Genomic DNA, 21,963 nt, shown 5'->3' on the forward strand with positions numbered 1-21,963 from the left:
TCAAATTCAGTACAATCCAGTCTAAGTCAATAACTCTGCAATCTTTAATGTCTTGGATAAACATTACTGGTATTATTGCAGTGCATTCTAAATTGTCTCTTGTCAAGTGAGTTATTTGTCTATTGTTTATTAATGATTCACAATCACACAAAATTGATATTAGTTCTTCACTGTTAATAAAAGCTCTTTCTGGCTTCTTCTTCAAACACTGCATTACAATTCCTACTATTCGTTTCCAAAAACCACCCACCATGGAGCAGATGATGGGTTGAACCTCCAATCTATGCGGTCCATCAGAGTGATATAGGTGATTTTGGTCTAATCTAAATGGTTCATAGCATTATCAAATTCTCTGAAGGGTTTGTCTTGATTGCTGTACATTATGGATGGGCGACCTCGTCTTGCAATAAAACGGCGTAAAGCCAATTTAAATAATTCGGTTGTTAAATATTGTACGAGTTCCACATGAATCGCCCTGTAGACTGCACATGAAAAAAATACAAATCCATGTTTTAATCATGTCAAGCAGAAACAAATGCCCCGTAAAGTCAGTACTGCTTATTTCAAAACACGCAGCATCAAGAACTCTGTCTTTTGGTAATGGTAGACTACGTGCATCAAGATATTTACTTGTAGAACGTTTACATACATCACAAGCGTTAAGAACCCTTTTAATAGACTTCCTTTCAATATTTAAAAACTCTCTCGAATAATACTCAAAAGACTCTGCGGACCAAAGTGTCAATTTTTAAGATGTAATGACAAAATCAATCTGGCCACAATTTTATGTTTAGATGGCAGAACTACTGACATTCGGAGAGCTTCAAAATCTTTTCTTTCACTTATTTTTGTTTTAAGTTTTATCACCCCTTTGTTATTACAAAAAGCTTGCAAAGTTCTGAGATCATGGCTTTGTAGACAATTAAATGATTCAACTTAAACCAGCTTCACATTCTGCAATCTGTTACATTCTGCATTTTAAAATTCTTCCAAACCTAAAACTGTGGTCTTTATCTCATTACTCTTGTTCAGGCAATTATTTTTGAACCTCAAAATGCAAGCAACAATGCGGATGATCCTGAAATAATCTGAGTAGCGAAGACCTAAATATTCACCAAACTTCATACTGCTATAAATATTCACCAAACTTCATACTGCTATAAGTTCTACTGCAGATATTGATGACTTTTCACTGTATATCTCTTCTTTATCATGTCTATTTCTAAAACCGGCCATTCTGATAAGAGTTGTTTTAACGGATTGTCACTCCCACCATTTAGATTCATCAAGCTGTTTTGGAGTACATTCTCGACTAGGTAAGTCCGCAGGATTGTGCTCTCTAGGAACATGATTCCAATCTTCCTTCTTTGAAAGTTTCCTAATTTCTCTGACTTAATTATTTACAAACACTCTCCATTGATCTTCTTGTTTGATCCAAGTTAAAGCAGTAGTACAGTCCATAAAAATATCTGTTGAATTCCTTGAATTTCTTCAAGGACAACATGTGGGTGGGTCTAGCTCCAACCAATGTTACTAAAAATTCCAGACGGGATGTAGTGGCCTTTTCATGGGTTAAACTCTTTATTTCGCTTGAATTAATATAACAAATCCTTCGCTTTCTGTGAGTGTGTAGTGTCAAAACAAAAGATGGTCCAGTTATAACCCATCGTGGAACTACAACTTCTTCCAAAAGATAGATTGCTTTAAACCACAATAAAAATTATTTCTTTATGACTTCGTTTACTTCTTCATCCAAACCTCCTTTTTCGTCCAGGGTTTATCGTAGTAGTAGTTTAGGATACAAAGACACCGGGGCTGTATAACCCTATCATGTATAATCATATCAAATATTCTGTGTCCAATTGACAAAATTTAATAACCCATTGAGTTACTGAGGTTATGTTGGCGTTGTCCACACTATTCAATTTTTTTTTCAAGATATCATTGTTACGATTCCATGTCATGCCTATGACATTAGTATTAATATTATTTAAAAGGTCTAATTGAGTAAACTCCCACCCTCTCAGTTTAAAACAAGCTTCATCAAACACAAAAGTAGCACCATCGATGAAGGTCTTTAATTATTCCTTACTCTCCAAACTTGTTACACAATTGTCAACATAGAAACTCTTAGGAAATTTATTACTAACCGACTCAGAACATGAAATTTTGTTTCATTATCATTACACTCGTTTTCGCGTATCTTTTGAATTGAGCCCAAAAGCCGACATAGTTCTTTAAACTTAGGCAAATGGTACAGTAGTTAAGAACAAAAAAGTTTGAATCAACAACTGATCGGTGGTCTGAGTCTAGACTAGGCCTTACTTCCGCATTTAGATTGTATTGCTATCCACCTCTCTCTGTAACTCTCTACCTTATCATACTCAGATTAAATGATTTGTTCATCATTTCCTGTAGTAAACATAAGCTCACTCATCTGAGTGTCAATAACAAATAGTTTATCTGCTTTATCGAATAACCTTTTATAAATTACCGTGACATCTTGAGACACTTTGCATTAAACTGCTCCCCAATTTATTGCTCCCTAAAATCCTCTTCTCAATTGTATTGTTTCTTTCTTTAGTCGATCTAGATTCTGTTTTTCCATCGTCATCCCCCACAAGGGATGCCAAATGTTCTGTAATATGAATTTCAACTCACAATGGACCTAAAAGATTTCATTTTAATACGAAAAGGCAATTAAAACAACTTAAATTAACAAAAAACTGTAGTTGTTTTTATTAGAATTCCAAGCATAATAAATATTATTCCACATAAATCACTTTACAAAATAAGACAAGAGCAAAATAAAAATCAACCATATGTTTTTCATTTTCGTAACCATTGGTTAGAATGTATTTTTTCTCATTTAAGCCTCGTTGTCTTAGCTATGCCGGCGTCGATGTTCACTGGTTTTTATTGTCAAAGTCATGATTGGATCTCCCTGGGATTTGAACCCGTGATCTCTCGGTTAGAGAGCCGAGACTATAACCATTTTAGTTTGTGGAGGAGGACTGGTTTGAATGTAAATACCATTATAAATAGCAGTCCACTGCCAACATAAATCAATAGTCAAACTTTCAAAACATATCACTTACATGATATTTACGATATCTAAATTTGTTTTCTTATATTTTTCTGCTAAGTTTTACATGTTTTTTTCTTGTTTCTCTGATGAGTAATTCCTATGATTCGATATTGTTAGAATATTATTATTATCAAATTGTTTATTACTGTCATGCTTAATTTTATCAAACTATTTGTTACTGTGATACTTTTATTAGTGTTATTATGGATTACCTACTATATTGTTAAAGTATTATAATTGTTTGTCATTTAGTGTTATTGTTAATCTTGATAATTAAAGATGCACACTAGGAGGATAGGTTATATATTTGGTTTTATGTAATATTGGTGACACCGTTGGGATAATAAATAAATCAAAGATAATATATGTGGTGGGTAGTTAGACTACACGAGTACATTTTAGTTTACATAAACCCTACATTTTAAAGTCTCATATGTATGTATATTTGATTGTATTAGTTACACAATAGATAACTCATTCAATGCTATAAATTGAGACATTGCCAAAGTGAAAGCTCGTCTGACATATGTAAAGTGAGAGATCAGGTAACAAATAGTTGAACGGCAACAATCAACGTTACAAGGCATAGCCATAACATCAAACCTTACAAACAATCTCCCGGACCTCAGAACAGATTATTTATATTCTATGTAACTCATATCATCTAAGTTTGTACAACGTTTGTTTACAAACTTATGTATTCTGATGTTTTCTCGTTCCTAAGACCAATGTAAAAATATTTGCTAACGTTTAGAAAAATCCCATGGAGTGACATGCATCATAATCGGTTGCATTTATGGAATTAAACTTCATGAAAAATTTCAAGTTTATTGGTCAGTTAATTTTCAAGATTAATTTCTGTCGTGCAAACAGACAGAAATTAACTTTCCCACCTGTCTAGTGATAGGCTTCGCAAACGTAAATCCATTAATAAACGCACAGCCAATAGTGTTGTGAAACTCTGATATTTCAAAGATTTCACGAGTTTTCATGGCGGTACCGGCCGAAGTGTTACAAGTAATCAAAAAGCGAATCATGGATTAAAGGAACCGAACTGTGATGAGCTGTTTTCGTATCGTTCTGTCGTCTGTATTTTAAGAAGTCGCAGCGAGTGATAAGTCAAGTATTGATTGTTTATGGCAATTCAGCTCACGTTGTAAGTCCCAATGTTTGTATTTAGCGTTTAATGTTTAATATGAATTAATTGTGACTGAGATAGGAGCAAATGCAGCCAAAGATCAAAGTAACAAAATGATGTAAAACTAACTACAGCTAAATTTGTTATTAGTTCTTAAGGAAAGATTTCCTAATTTGAATCTATATCGAAGGTACTTATTTTTATCTTCTCAATAGACAAAAAAGACTTTTCTTCATCATATGCTGAGTGCATAAACTGAGCATTAAACGCACCAAAGATGAGATTCCCTTTATTAATTGGATAAACCTAATTTATTCTTTTTTAAACATAAGTGCACAGTAGTTGACCATTTTGTATGAAAATTCAAAAAACGAATGTTCTGTTTGTAGTCGCCAATTATAAAATAAATAACTTTACAAGGACATGCTGCCACCTAGTTTAAAATGCTGGGAGCTCAACTCCAATATATTGTGGGTAGCGTAGCAATGGATGACAGTTGTTGAAAAGTTAAGAGGTGTAAAATGTTTGCTTCATTTTATTATATCATTTAATAAGTGTATGAGTATTTTGTGTAGCTTTAGAAGCCATACAAATAAATAAATTGGGTAAGTTTTACATTCAACATACTTCCTAGGATCATCCAATGTAGAAGATGAAAGTAACTCAGCTAAGTTGAAAACACAATTGAAGCAAGGTTTGCTTCTAAAATGGCATGACAGGAAGAGAAAAGGTCAATATTTTTGAGGCATCATCCGATTCGTGGATTGGAGATCTAGCGGACACATCTTGGTCAATTGGTGGAAGAAAGAAAAATCAAGCTGGACAATCTTTCTCCAGAAACTTAGCCTTGTGTTGCTGGTGAATATATTTCTAATGTGTTGTTTAGGCATGATGCTTCAAAGTTTCTTGTTGATGGAGGAAATAGTAATGAAGTTTCAAAATGAACACGGATGCCATTAGTAACTTTGAACCAATTGATTCAGACCCGGTTCAGTCTGCGAAGAAACTATAGAGCCATCCACCAGTTTCGCTGATGAGTCATGTATACCAGAAATCTTCTGTGGGGGTGTCTGGAAAACCGGGGAGTCGGAGGTATGGAAATCCCCCCAAATCTATTGGGAGGTCCGGAGCCCTACCCCGGAAAACGTTTGTAGTATTAGGTAATAAAATCGTTATTTTATTGTACTTCTGAACCAATAAAAGGAGGGCAAAGATCACGTTAGAATGTATAAAGTTTAGATTAAAACCACTCTACCACCAATCACCAGGAGGTTTATAAAGGGATAATTAAAATATTCTGCAACAAATACAATATATATGAAGTGTATTTAATTAAGTTAAAATGAAATTTAATTATAACATTAACAAACTATTGAACAATAAAGTTAAATTTAAGTAAAAAATCTAGACCAAAACAAAATCTTGATGTCTATTCTCGAATCAAAATTGTATGGATATCCGAGTTTTAATGTTGACCGAAAACTAACTGATAGAGCTACAATAACGAGAGTTTTGTTACAATTTAGCTTGTTTATTTCTGTGCTTCTAAATAGAAAACTGTTTACTAACAATAATCAGTTTTTATATTAATAACAAGGATATATTACGGGTTTTTGGCACTTTTCAACCAAACTGCTACTTTAAAAATCCATACCCTAGAAACTTCGATTCGATTAAGACGAAATGTTTATACAAGATAAGTACAAGTCAACTATTACTGTGTAGGCTATATAATTTTAGAATTTAGAAAAGTATGAAAATAAAATTGTTAAATTACCATCTTACATTTTATGCTTGACCGGGTGGTCCACAAAACCCAGAAATGGTTACGTTATGGAGCTCTCATTCATTATTTTGAGCGTGTAATTTTGTAAACCACCATAAAAAACAATGAATTTTTAATACTGATTAAATTTACCAGGTTTTGTTAATTTACCACAACAGGTAACAGCTCGTTTTAACGCTCAAATCGCCAGTTTGTTCAGGGCTGTGATGCCTTGTAGTGACAACAAACTGTTCAGAGCTCGGCAATTCACTCACTACTGTGGCAACTGATCACGTCTCGGGATTACTGCAAAATATGCTTTGTACCGGGTACTCGTCTGTCCTGAGAGTACAAGTTACCGCAAACGAATATACCCGGTACAGGTTACTTTTACAGATACTTTTCACTGTTATCACCTTTCTCGGACTCGTTTAGCAGTAACAGTAACTGGAACATGTACCAGTACCATTTTAAGAGTACTCTATAACTTACGATTCTAAACAAGTACGAGTACACTACTCGGTTACCGTCGTTCCTGGGTTTAGCATACAGTACTAGACTCCACAGGCACAGTACATGTACCTTTACCATTTCAGGAGTACTTTGTAATATATGATTCTAAATACGAGTACATTTTGTACTCAATTAGTGAAATTGCTGGGTACACGTAGAAGCTACAACAAATAGTAGATACTAACCTCACTTTCGAAGGTGTTGCGTGACGGTGAAATTAAAATATTTAGAGTTTTTAATATTATTATTATTAATTAGAATTATTATATGTGCAGTGCTATGAATTTCGTTAGTTAAATAGGAATAAGTTTTAATTTACCGTATGTATTTGATTAGTACAAAGTTCCATCATAAATGTTGTTTTTAGCCGATAGCAGACTATTAGGCGATCGTTTATTTTGAAATAAAATGCTCTTGGGGGAGACAGGTCCTGTTCGTCCTCCCCCGTAGGTGCGTCCGTGATGTACTCACCCCAAAGACAATCCTGGAACATCGAAGAATTCAGAAATTTCATTGAATAATGAACACGTTGCAGGTCCATCACAAGTGGAAATACCAAGTCCATTCAAAAGGCACTTCTTTTATCCTGCATTTGAAGAAAACGAGAAAAAAAGGATAGTAAGGGAAAGCATCCCAATTGTCTTAAAAGAATTGTGTCAAAAATAGTTTGAAACGAAAGAAGAAAGAGCTTGAGCGATGGAAGATAGAAAACGCTACGAAAAGACAACAAAAGAGGGAGGAGAATGAGAGATTTCCATGAATTCTATGAATAAAACTTACGCATGTTGAAATGTCATATTATTGTACTCATATTTGTTTACAAATTTATTTATTCTACTATTTTCTCGTTGCCATCATGGTTACCTACAGGGCAAATGTAAAAATATTTGCTAACGCTCAGCCAAATCCCTTGGAGAGACATGCACCATCATCAAACTCAGTGTTACTCATATAAAAATGAAGCTTCGTGCAAAACTTTCACGTCTATAACATATTATGTCAGTTAATTTTCGACATATGGTGCAGATAGGCAGACAGGTGTGTGCTCAAAGCACTTCCACAATCACCTTCTCCTCCTTCAAGAGCTGTATTTCCATGCGCGCACACCTGGTGTTGCCTGATCTAGTTCTTGCCTTCTTATTACATCCTATCAGGCTGAGCTGAACTGATTGGTTACTTTCTTATCATCTAATATGTATTTTTTGTTTCGTCCTACTCTCATCTACTGGATCAACTGATACCGCTTGACTTTCAGGATACCTGACTTCTGCTCGTCCTTCTTCAACTTGGTTTTATTTTCTTACTTTTTAACCTAAGGTGGAATTACATTCCCAGGAAGGTTCCCTTCTGGCCGTTTTATACCTTCCAGTTGAACTCACACAGGGCACAGCAAAAACCGATTCATCACTTAAATCTGGGAAACCTCATGGATGTCCAGGAGCGGCACATCACTAACAGCAAATGTTGAGTTTCTGGGGTGCAAGGGAAAGGGTAGTTCGATAGGTCTAGTCTACTATTGGAGTTGGTGATGTTTCCTGGAGTCATGTTCATCTGAAAAGTCTGCGACGAAGCTGAACATAAACTAGTTACATCGTTGTAACATCAGATGAACATGACTTCAGATTTCAGATGCTGCACTAAGAGGAAAGTGATTCGGAGCTTAACTCAACATTCATATTGAATCAACTCTTCCCACCACAGCTTTGTTGTGTAGCTTAACATTACTATCATTATTCCAGGTGGTAGGTCTATTTTCGACAATTTATCATAGAGAACATTCCACAATGTAGGTTCCATTTACAGAGCCCTGAGGGACACCACTTATGATCATCCGGGTTTCTCAGAATGCATTCCTCTGATGCGCGATTAAAAAGTTCCTCTTAAGGCGCGTTGTGGGTTGGAAAAAGTCCATCAGCAAGATTCATTTCTAGTGCAAGATCCGGTTGCAGAGCCTTTCTGTCGATCATGTCTTTGCCACTATTGTGTACGCACTTCTCCATACATCTTCGTTTTTCTATTACGGCAGGTGTGTTTCCCTGTTGGATGGCAAATTCAAAATGTTTATTGAGTGTCTAGAATCATCGGTTGACTCGTTAGGTGAGAATTAGCAGCTAAATACATAAATACCTCCTATCTTCACCCACACAAAGCCTGCCTGTGTTACACTTGCTGATATTGACCATTTAGTTGATCTCAAAACTACTGTTTTCCATTATCCTCTTGCTACCGCCGATCAGTTTGTTCGCTTACCAACAGAAGATCAGTAGATAACTCTTGTACTTTTGCAAGTAATACGTCATGAACTGCTCTGCTTTGATTTATATGTAACTGCAGGATTGTAATGCCTGTTCATTGCTTGTCTTTTTTTCTCTGGGCAATTTTTCCACTTACGACCTTCACTTTCACATCTAAAGCAGACAGATCGCTTGTTAACACAAGCAATAACTATCTCTGTTTGTCTTCTTTAAGTCCAACCTTGATTCAGTTAAACTTAACTGTCCCTGACTACCTTGAGTTGAACTGTGCACTTCTTCTTTTGTTGCCTCCCCATCCAGATTTTTAATGTGTACAACTACACTTTGATCAGGAACTAGAACAGTAACAAGCATCACTGTCACACCTTATTTCTCCAGACCTAACTTTAGAATGTTGACTAGGACGTTTTTAGTTTTCTTTGTTATTCTTCTTCTCCTTATGCCTGAAACACAGTGAATAAGTCATTCCAGTATCTCGCCCATCACATTTCAAAATATTCCTGAGAAGTTTTCCAGTTTTGATGTGATGCCAAAACCAGTCTGCTCATTGATCGCCCTGGTCCTCTTAATTGTTTTTACTCTGGAAAAAAGTTCCTTTATAATATTCTTTCCATTTTGTGTGCTGATTGCTACGAAATATGTACATGGTGTGCTCTGATTCCCGTATGAGACTGGGCTTTTCTTAAACCTTGTGAGGAGTGATTTTTACCTCCTAGGGACATCTTGAGATAAGAATGTCATTATTACCTGGAGTTGTCTAGACATCAAGGTTAAGTTACAATAGATTCACAGGATCATAGAGACAAGGTTATTTTCTTGCTGAATCAACTCTATATTATATTAGATAAAAGAAGAGTTTTTGGTTAATATAGTAGCTATATTAATTTTATAAACTTTTCCTTATTTTTATAATCCCAAAATTGTTATAACATATGTTAAAAACAAAAGGCTTGGATCCCTTTTGATGGTCCTGAAACCAACCAATTTCAAATTTGCACTTCTCAATAAGCCGTGGGATCAAGCAGCTGGTACTGAAATGCTTACATTCTGGTATAGCAAGAATGTACCAATTCAAGATGCATTCATCAATAGGTGTATACAGACAGTGTGTTATATTCACTACTCACAACGGGGAGCAGCCTCACTACATTTTAATTTAATTATTATCAACTCAGGATTTGACATAGGTAGAGAATGCCTTTGCTATACATGAACGATATCAAGTTTTGCACATGACTCTCCTCTAACAATGGTTCCAGAACTGTGTTGTCGTCATTTGGAATATTTTAAAATATCCGATTAAATGTGATATTGGCTAATCGCTTTTCATTTTCCAGTGAAACTTACTGATTACTGGTCCACCGACACGGAAATCAGACACTGTGCACATTTGAGATAAATGTAATAAACTACAGTGGATTTAGGAGTTACAGACAAACAATTAAGACAAGGTAAATATTTATTTTAAAATCACTTACTCAGCACAGTCATCACAATAAATTACAAGTGCAAATTAAGAAGCGCTAAAACACAACATCAGAGAGGCAGTTCAATAATATTAATCTTATAACGTAAATAGCACTATTTTCTGCTAGTAAAGGAACAGAAATTCAAGGCAATAGCAACCGTTTAAATTATAATAATTGTTTAACTAACAATAAGTCTTAGCCTAATTCAAATAAAAAACAGATGATAAAAGATCCTTATAGAGGAATTAAAAATAGATTAAAACTAATTAAATTACATTTTGATAGCACTCAGTATTCTTAGTACATTTCAATGTGCAGGTTATACTAAGAGAATATTCTATTCAACTTAAAATATTCTAAAACGAGTGAAGGAGGAAGCATAATTAGAACGTGTGGGCATTGCGGCAAACTCCGCAACCAAGAGCGAACTCCTCCCCAGTAGGCGGGTGCTTGACATGTAATGGACACTCGTCTCCATCCAACTGTTTGGCTCTCGGTCCTGCAACAGTCCATTGTGTGGTTAAGCATCTTGTCTTAACCATTAGAAAACAACATGCCTATTAATATGTATATGTATATGTATAAGTGTGAGTCAGGTATAAACAAAATGATTCATTTACTTTTCTCAGCAAATCGCAAGCTGATTTGCAAAGTGAGGTGTCCAAGGCAAATGTGTCAGAAGGAGACTCACTCCAGTAGTCACTCCTGTCTTGGGTTCATATTTTTGACTGGGGCCAGATTGTTTAAGTGGGGAAAATTTAAGCCATGAACGACACCCAAGGTCAAGTTCCACAGACGGCAACTTAAGAGCAGTTTGTGTGTGTGAGACTTTATCAGAAGTGACGTTGGCTCACTATTGATAAAATTGCTTCATACGTAGGTATCAGTCAATTATCAGTATCTACAAGTAAACATGAAATGATCAAAAAGCATATCTTTTCAGATATTCTGTGCCTGGTTAGTTTTGAAGTTGTTGACCTAATATCAAAATAACTTAGATTCCAAATCAAAGAAAGGCATTCTGAGTCAGTTTAGACAGAAAGGTGAGAGTATTTTGGAAATATAATAATATTTAATGAGAAGTGTCATCATTACACTCAGGAAATGAAATTAGTGAATAAAAAGAGAGATGAAATAAAGATGAAGGACAAATCCTAGTTTTCAGAATAAAAAGTATTTGCAAACTTTTTTGTGGCTTAAGGAGAGTTTTACTAATCAGGGTGGCCACTCAAAACCTCTTTCCAAATTCCTGGTTTTTTTCCAGGTTTTCCCGGTCAGAAATTTCCGATTATATAGTCTATTTTCAAACCAAATAGACAACTCTGTAGTACTGTATTTAACCCAAGTGCAACGATGACGTTTTATCGTCACTAGCAGTATTTGCAAGAAATGCCACAAAGCTGCGGTGCTCTAGCATTTTGTCGCTAGCGATGTGCGAGAAATCCGCTGACGATTTATCGTTTCACCTATTTTAAGCTCCTTTGTTTTCTCTGCGTCTTTCGATGAGTCGACATAACATTGTGTATACCTAATAACTTTTCTTTCTGTGATGTTTAGAAAATACATGCATCCAATTCGTAAATACTAAGATAACAAATAAATACCAACACAGCGCTACCGTGGGGCAGACTGCAGCCCAGTATTGCGAGTCAGAGGTCTAGAGGTGGACGATCTTTCTGTACGAGACAATGATTTCGCCGGTACACAAGGTCGGTTCAGTACAAGCAACAAATAAACAGACAGTGCAACAGACTCAGTCAGTTAGTCAGTTGGACTACAGTCAAGAATTACGAAACAAGAAGACATAAAGGTCTTCATGCACGTTGGACTATTTGGTTGAACAGTTCAAATCGTTTGAAAGATCGTCACGTGTGCGTAAGAAGTCGTTCCGGTAAATTGTTGACCGGAGAACTGATGGGATTTCCAGCCGTCGCCGCGCCGTCCAACCAATACCGCTCTGACGACGAAAACTGATAAGCGTGGCTGATTCGATCGACTGGCCGTTTGCCGTTTGTAGACTTCAATCACTTAAAGTTGCGTTTACACTGGGAATTAAAGTTGCGAAGGAATTTGCACAACTACTGTAGCATAATGTGAATAATATAAGCAATTTTACTCACGAGAACTGTCGCAATTACTTGCTAGTTATATCGCTGGTTGTTCCGAGAGTCAAGACGAAGTCTGTTTACACACGACAGTGATGTCTCGCCAATGTTTATAACTGAAATTTTAGTAGCCAACACTGATCTCCAGTTCTTGTAACCAACTGTCCTGCACTGGTTGCGGCAGCGATCGCGAGATCTCTTGCGCCCGTTTAGACTAGCGATGTTTAGTTGGACACAAAACTTGCGCTATTTTTTTGCCGGTGTAAACGCAGTTCAGTCAAAATTCGGATGTGACCGTGATATCAAAACATAACACCACTTCCTTTGTTTTAACCTATGTAATTTGATGACAATCGGAGCGTGTGAGAGGTGCAATCGTTCATACCTGTAGACCATCAGAGGCCTCGGCCGCGATTTAAAGTTTAATGTTTGTGTTGTACATATGGGAAACAATCGACACTACCCATGGCAGACGTGAGCTGCAGGGCGGTACCACACTATGGCGCTTATCCGCCGCCAATTCTAGACATGAAATGTTTCTCCTGCCGCTCAACCCTCAGCCCAGTCTGTCATTGCTGTGCAACAGGACGCAAACGCCCCCTTCTCGACTTGTTGCGGTACTTGTTGCAACTAATCCACTACTTTCTTCTCCAAAAGGTATCTTTTAAGCTTTGTATAAATCCAACTGACATTCTGGCGTACTCAAAAACCCGGACTGCACCACTTATCAAACCGTCAAACATTATATTATTCAACGAAACGAACTCTGACGCCTGTTTATAAAACTGTACATTTTAGGCCTGTGCTATCTATCTAACACACGTCTTTCTAAAATACTATTTTTCTCTAAAAAATAAGAATTGGACAACTTCATCCAGAGACCCCACTTCGGCGACTGAATAATACTTAAGTACAAAAAACCCGTTTGTATCGCGGTTACTACCGCTCTGCTGCGTTGCCTATTAAAGCGTACAACTCGATTAGTGCCGAAGTCAGAAACGATCGGTCGGCCGATTTTAATTGTCCAGTGCATTGTTACGGTTTTTTGTGAGGGGGCGGAGGCTTGCCACGGCACAGTAGTAGAACTAACCAAGATAAACTCACTACACTAGTGGAGGTGACCTTAAATCAACCAGCGTCAGATGTAGCTCACGAACACATGTCAATCTTTACAATTTCACGAGCCACGTCGCGTAAAATACGATGTTTCGTGATTAATCAGTTCTTGATTCAAGAACCATTATATTAGATTTATTCACAGTTGATAAATTGTAAATTACCCTTTTACTATACTTACTAAGCGGCGATAAAATAAAACAGCATAATTTTAAGTACAGTAGTTGGATAAATATTATTTATATAATTTAAGTATTATATATAATACTTTATTTTATATATAGTACTAATATTTATAATAAGTGTAATATTTATAAGTATATTTTATATACTTACTAATATTTTATTAATAATACAAATATTATATATATATATATATATAATATAATATATATATATATATATATATATATATATATATATATATACAAAATATTTGTATTATTAATAAAATGTTAGTTCCTGTAATTAATTTAGTAAATTTTCCTTTTTAGTTTAGATAGTCATTCATTTTTGTGTAAAGAAGTTTAACAAAACAAAACAATGAATACTCACACTTTTACGACTTAAAAGAATCTATGGCTTTTTAAATTGCAAAACTAAAGGAAAAATACAATAAATTCCATGAATCAATGTTTTATTACTAATACAAAAATAACATACCCACATTTAAGTTGCACATAAAAACACACATTCTAAATTATTATCCTAGTCATATTGAGATATTCCAAATAAACTTGTAACGGACTATATGTTTTATTTTTATAACGAGAAATCTTAAATTTCCATCAACGAATGACTTTATTAAAGCAAACCATTTTGTTTATTGAACATGTTTATAAACTTTTAACAAATATGTTTTATAATATATAATAGACCACTTTATTAAATACCTGTTTTTAGCATGATATTTATTTAAATATGGGTGAAAATTTTGAATTTGATGAAGCAACGCAATTTTTAAGTATTTTTTGTAACAATATATTAAAATCTAGCGGAACTTCGATATATCAAAACTGAAAGGGAAATACGAAATTTCGATAGATATTGATTTAGATAGATTTACATTCGTTGTTCTGTTATTCATTATATCAAGGTTAAATGGGCAGATTTTAATATATAGAGGTCTACAACAGCTACAGTAATAATGTAGACTTGATTATGAATACTTTATCGGGTTAATGTGTAGTAGGAAATGGTCAAGAGAATATTAGCTCGTACACCACACTTCTTTATGACATCACTTTTTTTCTTATTCCCGGCGCCCAGTCTTGATAAGATAAAGATTTTTGTTTTTCAAACATACTTTCACACGAAATACTGTCACAGCTGAAAATATAACACACACAGTTCACTGAGTTAACTTAAATTCGCTCAAATAACTGTAACGTCCAAATCAAACTGAGGGTGGAGTGGTGATTCCACTGGCAACAACAGAAAACAAAGGAGGTTCAGTGGTGGGGGTTTCAAGTATTGACATGAAAAATATGGTACTGTACTCCGATTCCTTGTACTGATAAACTGAAACTTTGATATATAGAGGCTATTTATTTTCAACCTTTAATAATTATATACGTTAATCCTTAGATATAAAGAGGTAAAATTAGCAGTGAAGGAAACGGCACATTCAAGGAGAATGACAATACTTCGATTTATCAAGGAATTCGATATACTGAGGTTTGATATACCAAGGTTCCACCGTAGCTTCAAATATTGCTGTTCTTCAAAATTTTTTAGTTTATTGTCACAAAAAAAATAATATAAGATCTATTACTTTTATTTCTGATTACCTAATGTTTTCATGGCTTATAAACATAATTTTCATCAAAATCACAAAACCTAAATAAGTATAAAACTATCAACAATCAGATAAGGGTTTTTCTTGTTGGAAATGACCTCCCTGATCATCTCTCAACTGTGATCCTCCACCTATGAGACACCCTATTTTATTTAAAAAAACATTAATTTCTGATACAACAACAATTCATAATCTTCAAGGAACAAATTAGATAAACTTGTGTGTGGTAATTATTGAAATCCTTATATATGCATGCCTAACAATAGCAAATGTTTTCTTTTTAATAATATATTTGTCAAAAAAAGATAAAAAACTTACCCTAACATTATTGGATTTATTTGAAATGTCTTAATTGAAAATCAATAATCAAACAACATCAATATATTTTCACTTTTTAAATATAAAATATTAAAAAAGACACCAAGATCTAATCCTCTATGAGCTTCAGGAAATTCTGAAAGCTTAAACCTGCTACTTAAATACTCACAAAATCTATTAATTGTTCATTTGAATAAATCATAAACTAACAATAACAGTTTTTGGTGAAGGAATAATATGTGTGTTACCATAAACTCACAACTATAGTCTATGTAACACTTTGTGTTACACTTATATATTTCCCACTTATTTGAATTCACAATCTAATAACTTTTTTATTTTTTGTTGCTTGTTGAACTATAAATAAAACATACTCACCAGCTGGACAAGTTGGCAGTTCATCTCTGTGTATGTTAGTGACACGTTGGAAATCGTCGTGGCAGGCGTTGCAGAAGTGGGTGGTGCCGAAGCAGAAGAACACAGCGACAGAGCAGCAGTAGCGACACTTGTACTCAAGGAAGTCAGTGCCGTGTTTGGGGCACATTTGTGCCCGAGACACGTCACTGCAGGCCCCACAAACCAACTCAGCAGGGTCAAAGTCACCACTACCCAGCTCTGCATCACATCTAGCCTCTCCTCCATAGTACGCCTGCCCAACATTCAAGTACATACAATCAATCATGGTACTATCAGCTTTCAAATCACATTCACAGTCAAGGGATAATTTTAATTTAGTATTGTGGCAATTTTTAATTCAAATAGAAAGTGCATATCATAATCTACTTATTTCAATAGTTACCACTATTGTTTGTGTCTATCTTAGTTGCTCTCAGTGGTATTCAATACGGAGCAGAGGTTATTGTGTGCAGCCAGAGCTATTTTGACTGTATTCTTCAGTTCAAATTAGTGCTTGCTTTATTAAGTGCATGTTTTAGAGATAGTGAGGATGGAGTTGACGCACAGCATGTTTATTGTCATCCCTGACTCAAGTGTGTCACAACGCTTTCATAAGGTTTGTTATTTGAACCTCGCTTGTGTTAAGATTATTTTCCACCTAAGGAATATATCAGATTGTAGACCTCAAAATGTAATGCATTGATTTTTTCGTAACACTGAGTGATGGCAAACATCTGAAAAATAAATACTGTTATCTCTACATGTATGTCTTGTGAAATGACAAGAGGTAAATATATAATAGAGATAAAACTTTAACGGATTGAAGAATTTGTTTACTGCAAGATTCTCTAAAACTAACTTGTGACATATTAGAGGGGTTTACAGAAAGTTCTGCTTTAATGAAAAAATAATATTTTTTAAATAGTAAAAGAAAAATAACATTGTATCTTTTTATAAAAACTAATCAATATACAAATTTCTGTTAATATGACATATTTTATTAATTTTTAATTCTTATTAACTTTTGATTTAGTTTTGGCAGAACCAAAGTTTGTATTTATGGTATAAAATGACAAAAATTTCTGATGATAAAGTGGTATTTACAGTGAAAGATGAAACCAGCACACTCCAGCTTGATTGTGATCCAAACTAATATGATCCAAGTTGATAATAATCAAAACCCACCAGTTATGAGTGAAACCTGACATGTCCTAACACTTAACTTGAAATAAAATCAAATTGGCATTATTTAAGGGCATACAGGTGTTCAAAATGCATTTATGTAATTTAAATACAAATAAATAACAATACATGAAAATTTAATGTATATGTGACTTATGAGTTTAACCCACTCATTTTCTGACTAATCCTTTCCCCAAATCGTGAGTTTCCCCAGGACATTACTTTATAGCAAAATTAAAAAGTTAAAATATGCACTTGTCTAAGAACATGATTAACAACTTGGGTTGAAATATAAAATTAATAGAAGACGTCACAATTTAGAAGTAAAGTAAACTGTATGCCATTGATACTGGTGGGTCTGCCATCTTTATGTTTAGCGACACAATTAAAATCACAAAGAAGAAACTGTGTTTTACTGGTTTGGGGAATGGATAACATTGTATATTGCTGGTTGTACAATCATGTGACATATTGTTCAGTTTCCTGGAGGCAAATTACAAAAGCACTTTGAAGGGAACAAAAGAATCTTGATCTAGGAGTTTATTACCTTGTTGCACTTGAAGCAAACATAGTAGGCATAACGGTCCATAGCGTAAGAGGCAGGGTCCGCTCGGCCCTTGTCCAGTCCCTCGTACTCCAATCTCATTACAGCCTTTCTACGGACATCCTCCAAGAGTGACAAGATAGGAGCCAGCAGCTCGCCCAGCACTGGGTGTTCCATGGGTGCCTACAGTGAACAACAAATAATAATCTGTATACAAGAATATCTGCACTTTAAAACTATTAAAAATAGGAAAATTAATTGTACAACTGACATTGTACCTAGTTTGATTTGAGAACATGATATTTTTATTTTCTTTGGTTCTTTGTTTCTGTTTGTTTTTAGTACTGGACACTGTAACATGTTGCTCAGACTTAATGTTCATGCTTGTTAAGATAATAGAAGTTTATTGTGTTTTTATTTATAAATTTAAATTTCTTTTAAATTTACTTGCCCAACATAAAAAACTCACAAATGATTTTTATTCTTCCTATAATCATTTTCCCTATATTCATGATTCTAATCAAAATATATTGTTTTGTTCTATGAAAACTTTAAATCAATTTATATTGGTTAAATCCACAAATCAAAATCATTTATAATTGCATTTACCTATTGCAAAATTATATATCATTTTAACCTTCACCAAAAACTTATTACAAGGTTCCAAACAGATTTTTCACTCAATGAAAATTTTCAGTAACTTTTCAGTCTTACACCATAGTACAAAATTACACAACTTAACAAGCCAAAAATGCTAATCATAACATAAATGTACTGATATGTAAGAGTTCAGTCTGTGTAAAACTAGCCTGTATTGTTTCAGATAATGTAATCACTTTACCCTATCCTAAAGTGGAGATTCTAGAATTTTATTTTCATATAATTAGATCTTCTATTAGAAAAAAGATATATTAGACAATTATTGGAGATTACATAAGTTGATATTTGTTATTGTTTGGGAGCAATCTGTGACATTTTCTTCCGATTTTCCATTGGCAGGATATTTTACATTGTGAAAATAACATTGGTACCACTACACAGTCTAACAACTTTCCAATAATGCACAATAAGAAGTAAATGGCACATAACAGTGCAGTAATTGCCTGAAAATCATTACCACCATTTAACCAAAATCCAACAAAGAACTACATTGAAATTCAAACATTTTTACGACCTTATTTTTAGTTGTAGAATCATGGAAGATATCTTATTTTAAAAATATGATCAATATGCATCCAAACGCTTTTTAGTAATGTATTTAAATTCAAAAATATATGAAAATTTGAGTGAATTTTTTTAGGTTACTTAGAAAAACTATAAAACTTTTTATATTTAATTATTTAAATATTCAAAAAGTACACCGGGTGAGTTTTTTAAAGTGATCCAATAGCTAGCTTTTTAATTACACGACTTAGCACCACACTTTAAATTTGGAACTTGCTCAATTTTAAGTTTCACTCATGAATACACTTTCAAATGTTTTGAAGATGGCCGCCATTTTAAAATATGGTGGCCAACTTTAAAATCCTTTATGGAACATCCTGTATTTTATGCTGTTTTTAGATTCTACTCTAAAAAATAAGACATTTTTGTTATTGAGAGTTTTTCAATATCTCTAATGGTTCAGGACCTACGTGGACTGGAAGTTTTCATCATCAGTGGCATGAACTCTTAAAGCATGTTTAATCAATGTTATTTTTATGTGTTGTTAGTGTTTTGTTATGTGTGTAGTTTGTATGTGTTTTTTTTTTTTTTATATTAGACATATTTTACGCTGAGCATTAATCATTTTGCTTTGATATTCATTTAACTTTTCGACTAAATGTTTAGTAAAAAAAGATTTCAGAAGCACCGACTTAGATAGATAGCAGTTAAACAAACACATTTAAAGAATACATATTTTATTGAACACATTAAAAACTATATAAAAAATTATTATTGTAATAACAATACCAATTGGATTTTTTCTGTGGGGAGCCATAAAGGATAAGGTGTACCGCACGCCCCCTACAACTCCCGAAGACATGCGTGAAAGGATACACAACGATTACAGCTCAATTGGCGAAGACGTTTCAATTAGTGTACAAAGAGTGCATGTGCAACGACTCAGAAAGCGAATTGAGACAGAAGGGCAGCACTTTCGAACATTTGATTTGAACTTGTAACGTTACTAAGCTATTAGAACTGGTCCTTTGTTTTGGTATTGCTATTACAATAGTAATTTTTTATATAATTTTTAAATGTGTTCAATAAAATATGTATAATTCTTTAAATGTGTTTGTTTAACTGCTATCTATCTAAGTCGCTGCTTCTGAAATCTTTTTTTATCTCAAATATTTTTTTTACTAAACATTTAGTTGAAAAGTTAAATGAATATCAAAGCAAAATGATTAATGCTCAGCGTAAAATATGTCTAATATAAAAAAAAAAAAAAAAAAAAAAAAAAAAAAACAAAACACTAACAACACATAAAACTAACATTGATTAAACATGCTTTAAGAGTTCATGCTACTGATGATGAAAACTTCCAGTCCACGTAGGTCCTGAACCATTAGAGATATCGAAAAACTCTCAATAGCAAAAATGTCTTATATTTTTTAGAGTAGAATCTAAAAACAACATAAAATACAGAGTGTCCATAAAAGATTATAAAGTTGGCCACCATATTGTAAAATGGCGGCCGTCTTCAAAAAATTTGAAAGTGTATTCCTGAGTGAAACTTAAAATTGAGCAAGTTCCAAATTTAAAGTGTGGTGCTAAGTCGTGTAATTAAAAAGCTAGCTATTGGATCACTTTAAAAAACTCACCCGGTATACTTCAGAAGAAAAATAAACATGGTTAGCTTGCATATTAAATATATCTTTAAAATAAGACATCTCCTATATTCTATGATTAACATGTTAGGCTGTAATATTGTTTCAAGTTTAGCATTGTTCTTAGGGGGGGAAACTCAAGGTTGTTTTACTAAAACCAGCTCTTAATTGTTTTATCTTCTTAAGTTTGAAATGATTTCCTCGTACCTTGCAGATTGGGCACTGAGAGAATGCAAATGTGATCCTTGGCCCAGCCCACCGCTTGGACAGAACATTGCGGCAGCAGTGGAGATGGAACACATGTCCACACTTGAGCTAAAACATAAGTGAGATGGTGTAAATGTTTCATGTTCAAAAAATTACTGGCCGGCCAAATCCTATGCAGTATGTTTCTTATTCAAACTTATGCCACTTAACAATTATATTTTCTTCAGTTTAGACTATAGTATTTGGGAGACTATTTCTTTAATTTTCCAACTGTGGTTTAGCAACAGATTTTCTTTAGGTAATCTTTTGGAAACAATAGTTTTCCTTTCCAAAATAGGTCTATAAAAGTTAAGATAACAAAAATAAAAATATGCATGATATATCCAAGTGTATGAAATGAACATATATACATAAAACCTTATATTTGACAATACGTAATAGCAATTTTATTCTGTACAAGTACCTGGATGGCAGGAGCGCAAGAGAGAGCCTCGGTGAAGCAGATCATGCACATATCGTCTGCATCCTGCTTGAGAGTGAGGTCCCCGGAGCAGCCATGAAGACACGGCAGACATTCTGTCTCTCCAGAAATGCCACTGCACAGATGACCACAGACGTGCATCTTGGTGCAAGCGTTGTGAGCATGGTCCTGGGGACACAGTCATTCATCAGTACGATATCTTACAATTAAGATCAATATTTCAGTACAGTAAATAAATATTGAGTGTCCGTGAAAATGTCAGAGGCTGATTAGCAATAAATTAGACAAAATTAGGTTGCAATTGTGATCCATTTTGAAGCTTCTGTACTGTTACTGTCACAATTATGGTACCTTCACTTGGAGAGTCAGAGATAACTTCCACACGAATACCAGTCTATTTAGGCAAGGAAAGTATTCCTCACAAGTCATCTATCCAAGAAGTTCCCATATTGTTGTTACTCAACATTGATAACCCCACTTTCCAAATAAGGGTCTCAGCCAATAACTACATTAGAAGTTTCCACAATAGTTATCAGTGACTTATGGAAGACTTCTTGACAAGAAATGTACAAAGGAATTTACTAAACTTTAATGTTGTAAACATTGATCATTAGGCAAAGGTAATTTAAAGAGGATTAACATTTTACAGTCAATTTTCAATATAAATAAGAAGTTGATGATTTAACTTAATTGTATAATATTGTTTGTTAGATTTAAAAGGCAAATTAAAGTATACACTTTTCTAAACAATTCAATGACATGTTCTGCTAAGACT

General features: G+C 34.1%; 1 protein-coding gene across 6 annotated transcripts in view; it reads right to left on the reverse strand.

Annotated features, from left to right (window-relative positions):
* Window positions 1-10,200: 10,200 nt before the first annotated feature.
* Window positions 10,201-21,963, reverse strand: part of LOC124369695 (E3 ubiquitin-protein ligase MYCBP2) — a 663,749-nt gene continuing 651,986 nt past the window's right edge. For all 6 annotated transcript variants that reach the window (XM_046827769.1, XM_046827783.1, XM_046827763.1 and 3 more), the window contains 5 exons: window positions 21,171-21,356; window positions 20,708-20,815; window positions 17,691-17,870; window positions 15,944-16,214; window positions 10,201-10,727 (listed from right to left, as the gene is read on the reverse strand). In XM_046827769.1, coding sequence (XP_046683725.1) covers window positions 10,612-10,727; window positions 15,944-16,214; window positions 17,691-17,870; window positions 20,708-20,815; window positions 21,171-21,356 — 861 coding nt within the window. In that variant the 3' untranslated portion in view covers window positions 10,201-10,611. The remainder of the gene's footprint in view (window positions 10,728-15,943; window positions 16,215-17,690; window positions 17,871-20,707; window positions 20,816-21,170; window positions 21,357-21,963) is intronic.

Source organism: Homalodisca vitripennis, chromosome 1 (assembly GCF_021130785.1).
Source record: "Homalodisca vitripennis isolate AUS2020 chromosome 1, UT_GWSS_2.1, whole genome shotgun sequence".
Classification (NCBI taxonomy): Eukaryota; Metazoa; Arthropoda; class Insecta; order Hemiptera; family Cicadellidae; genus Homalodisca; species Homalodisca vitripennis.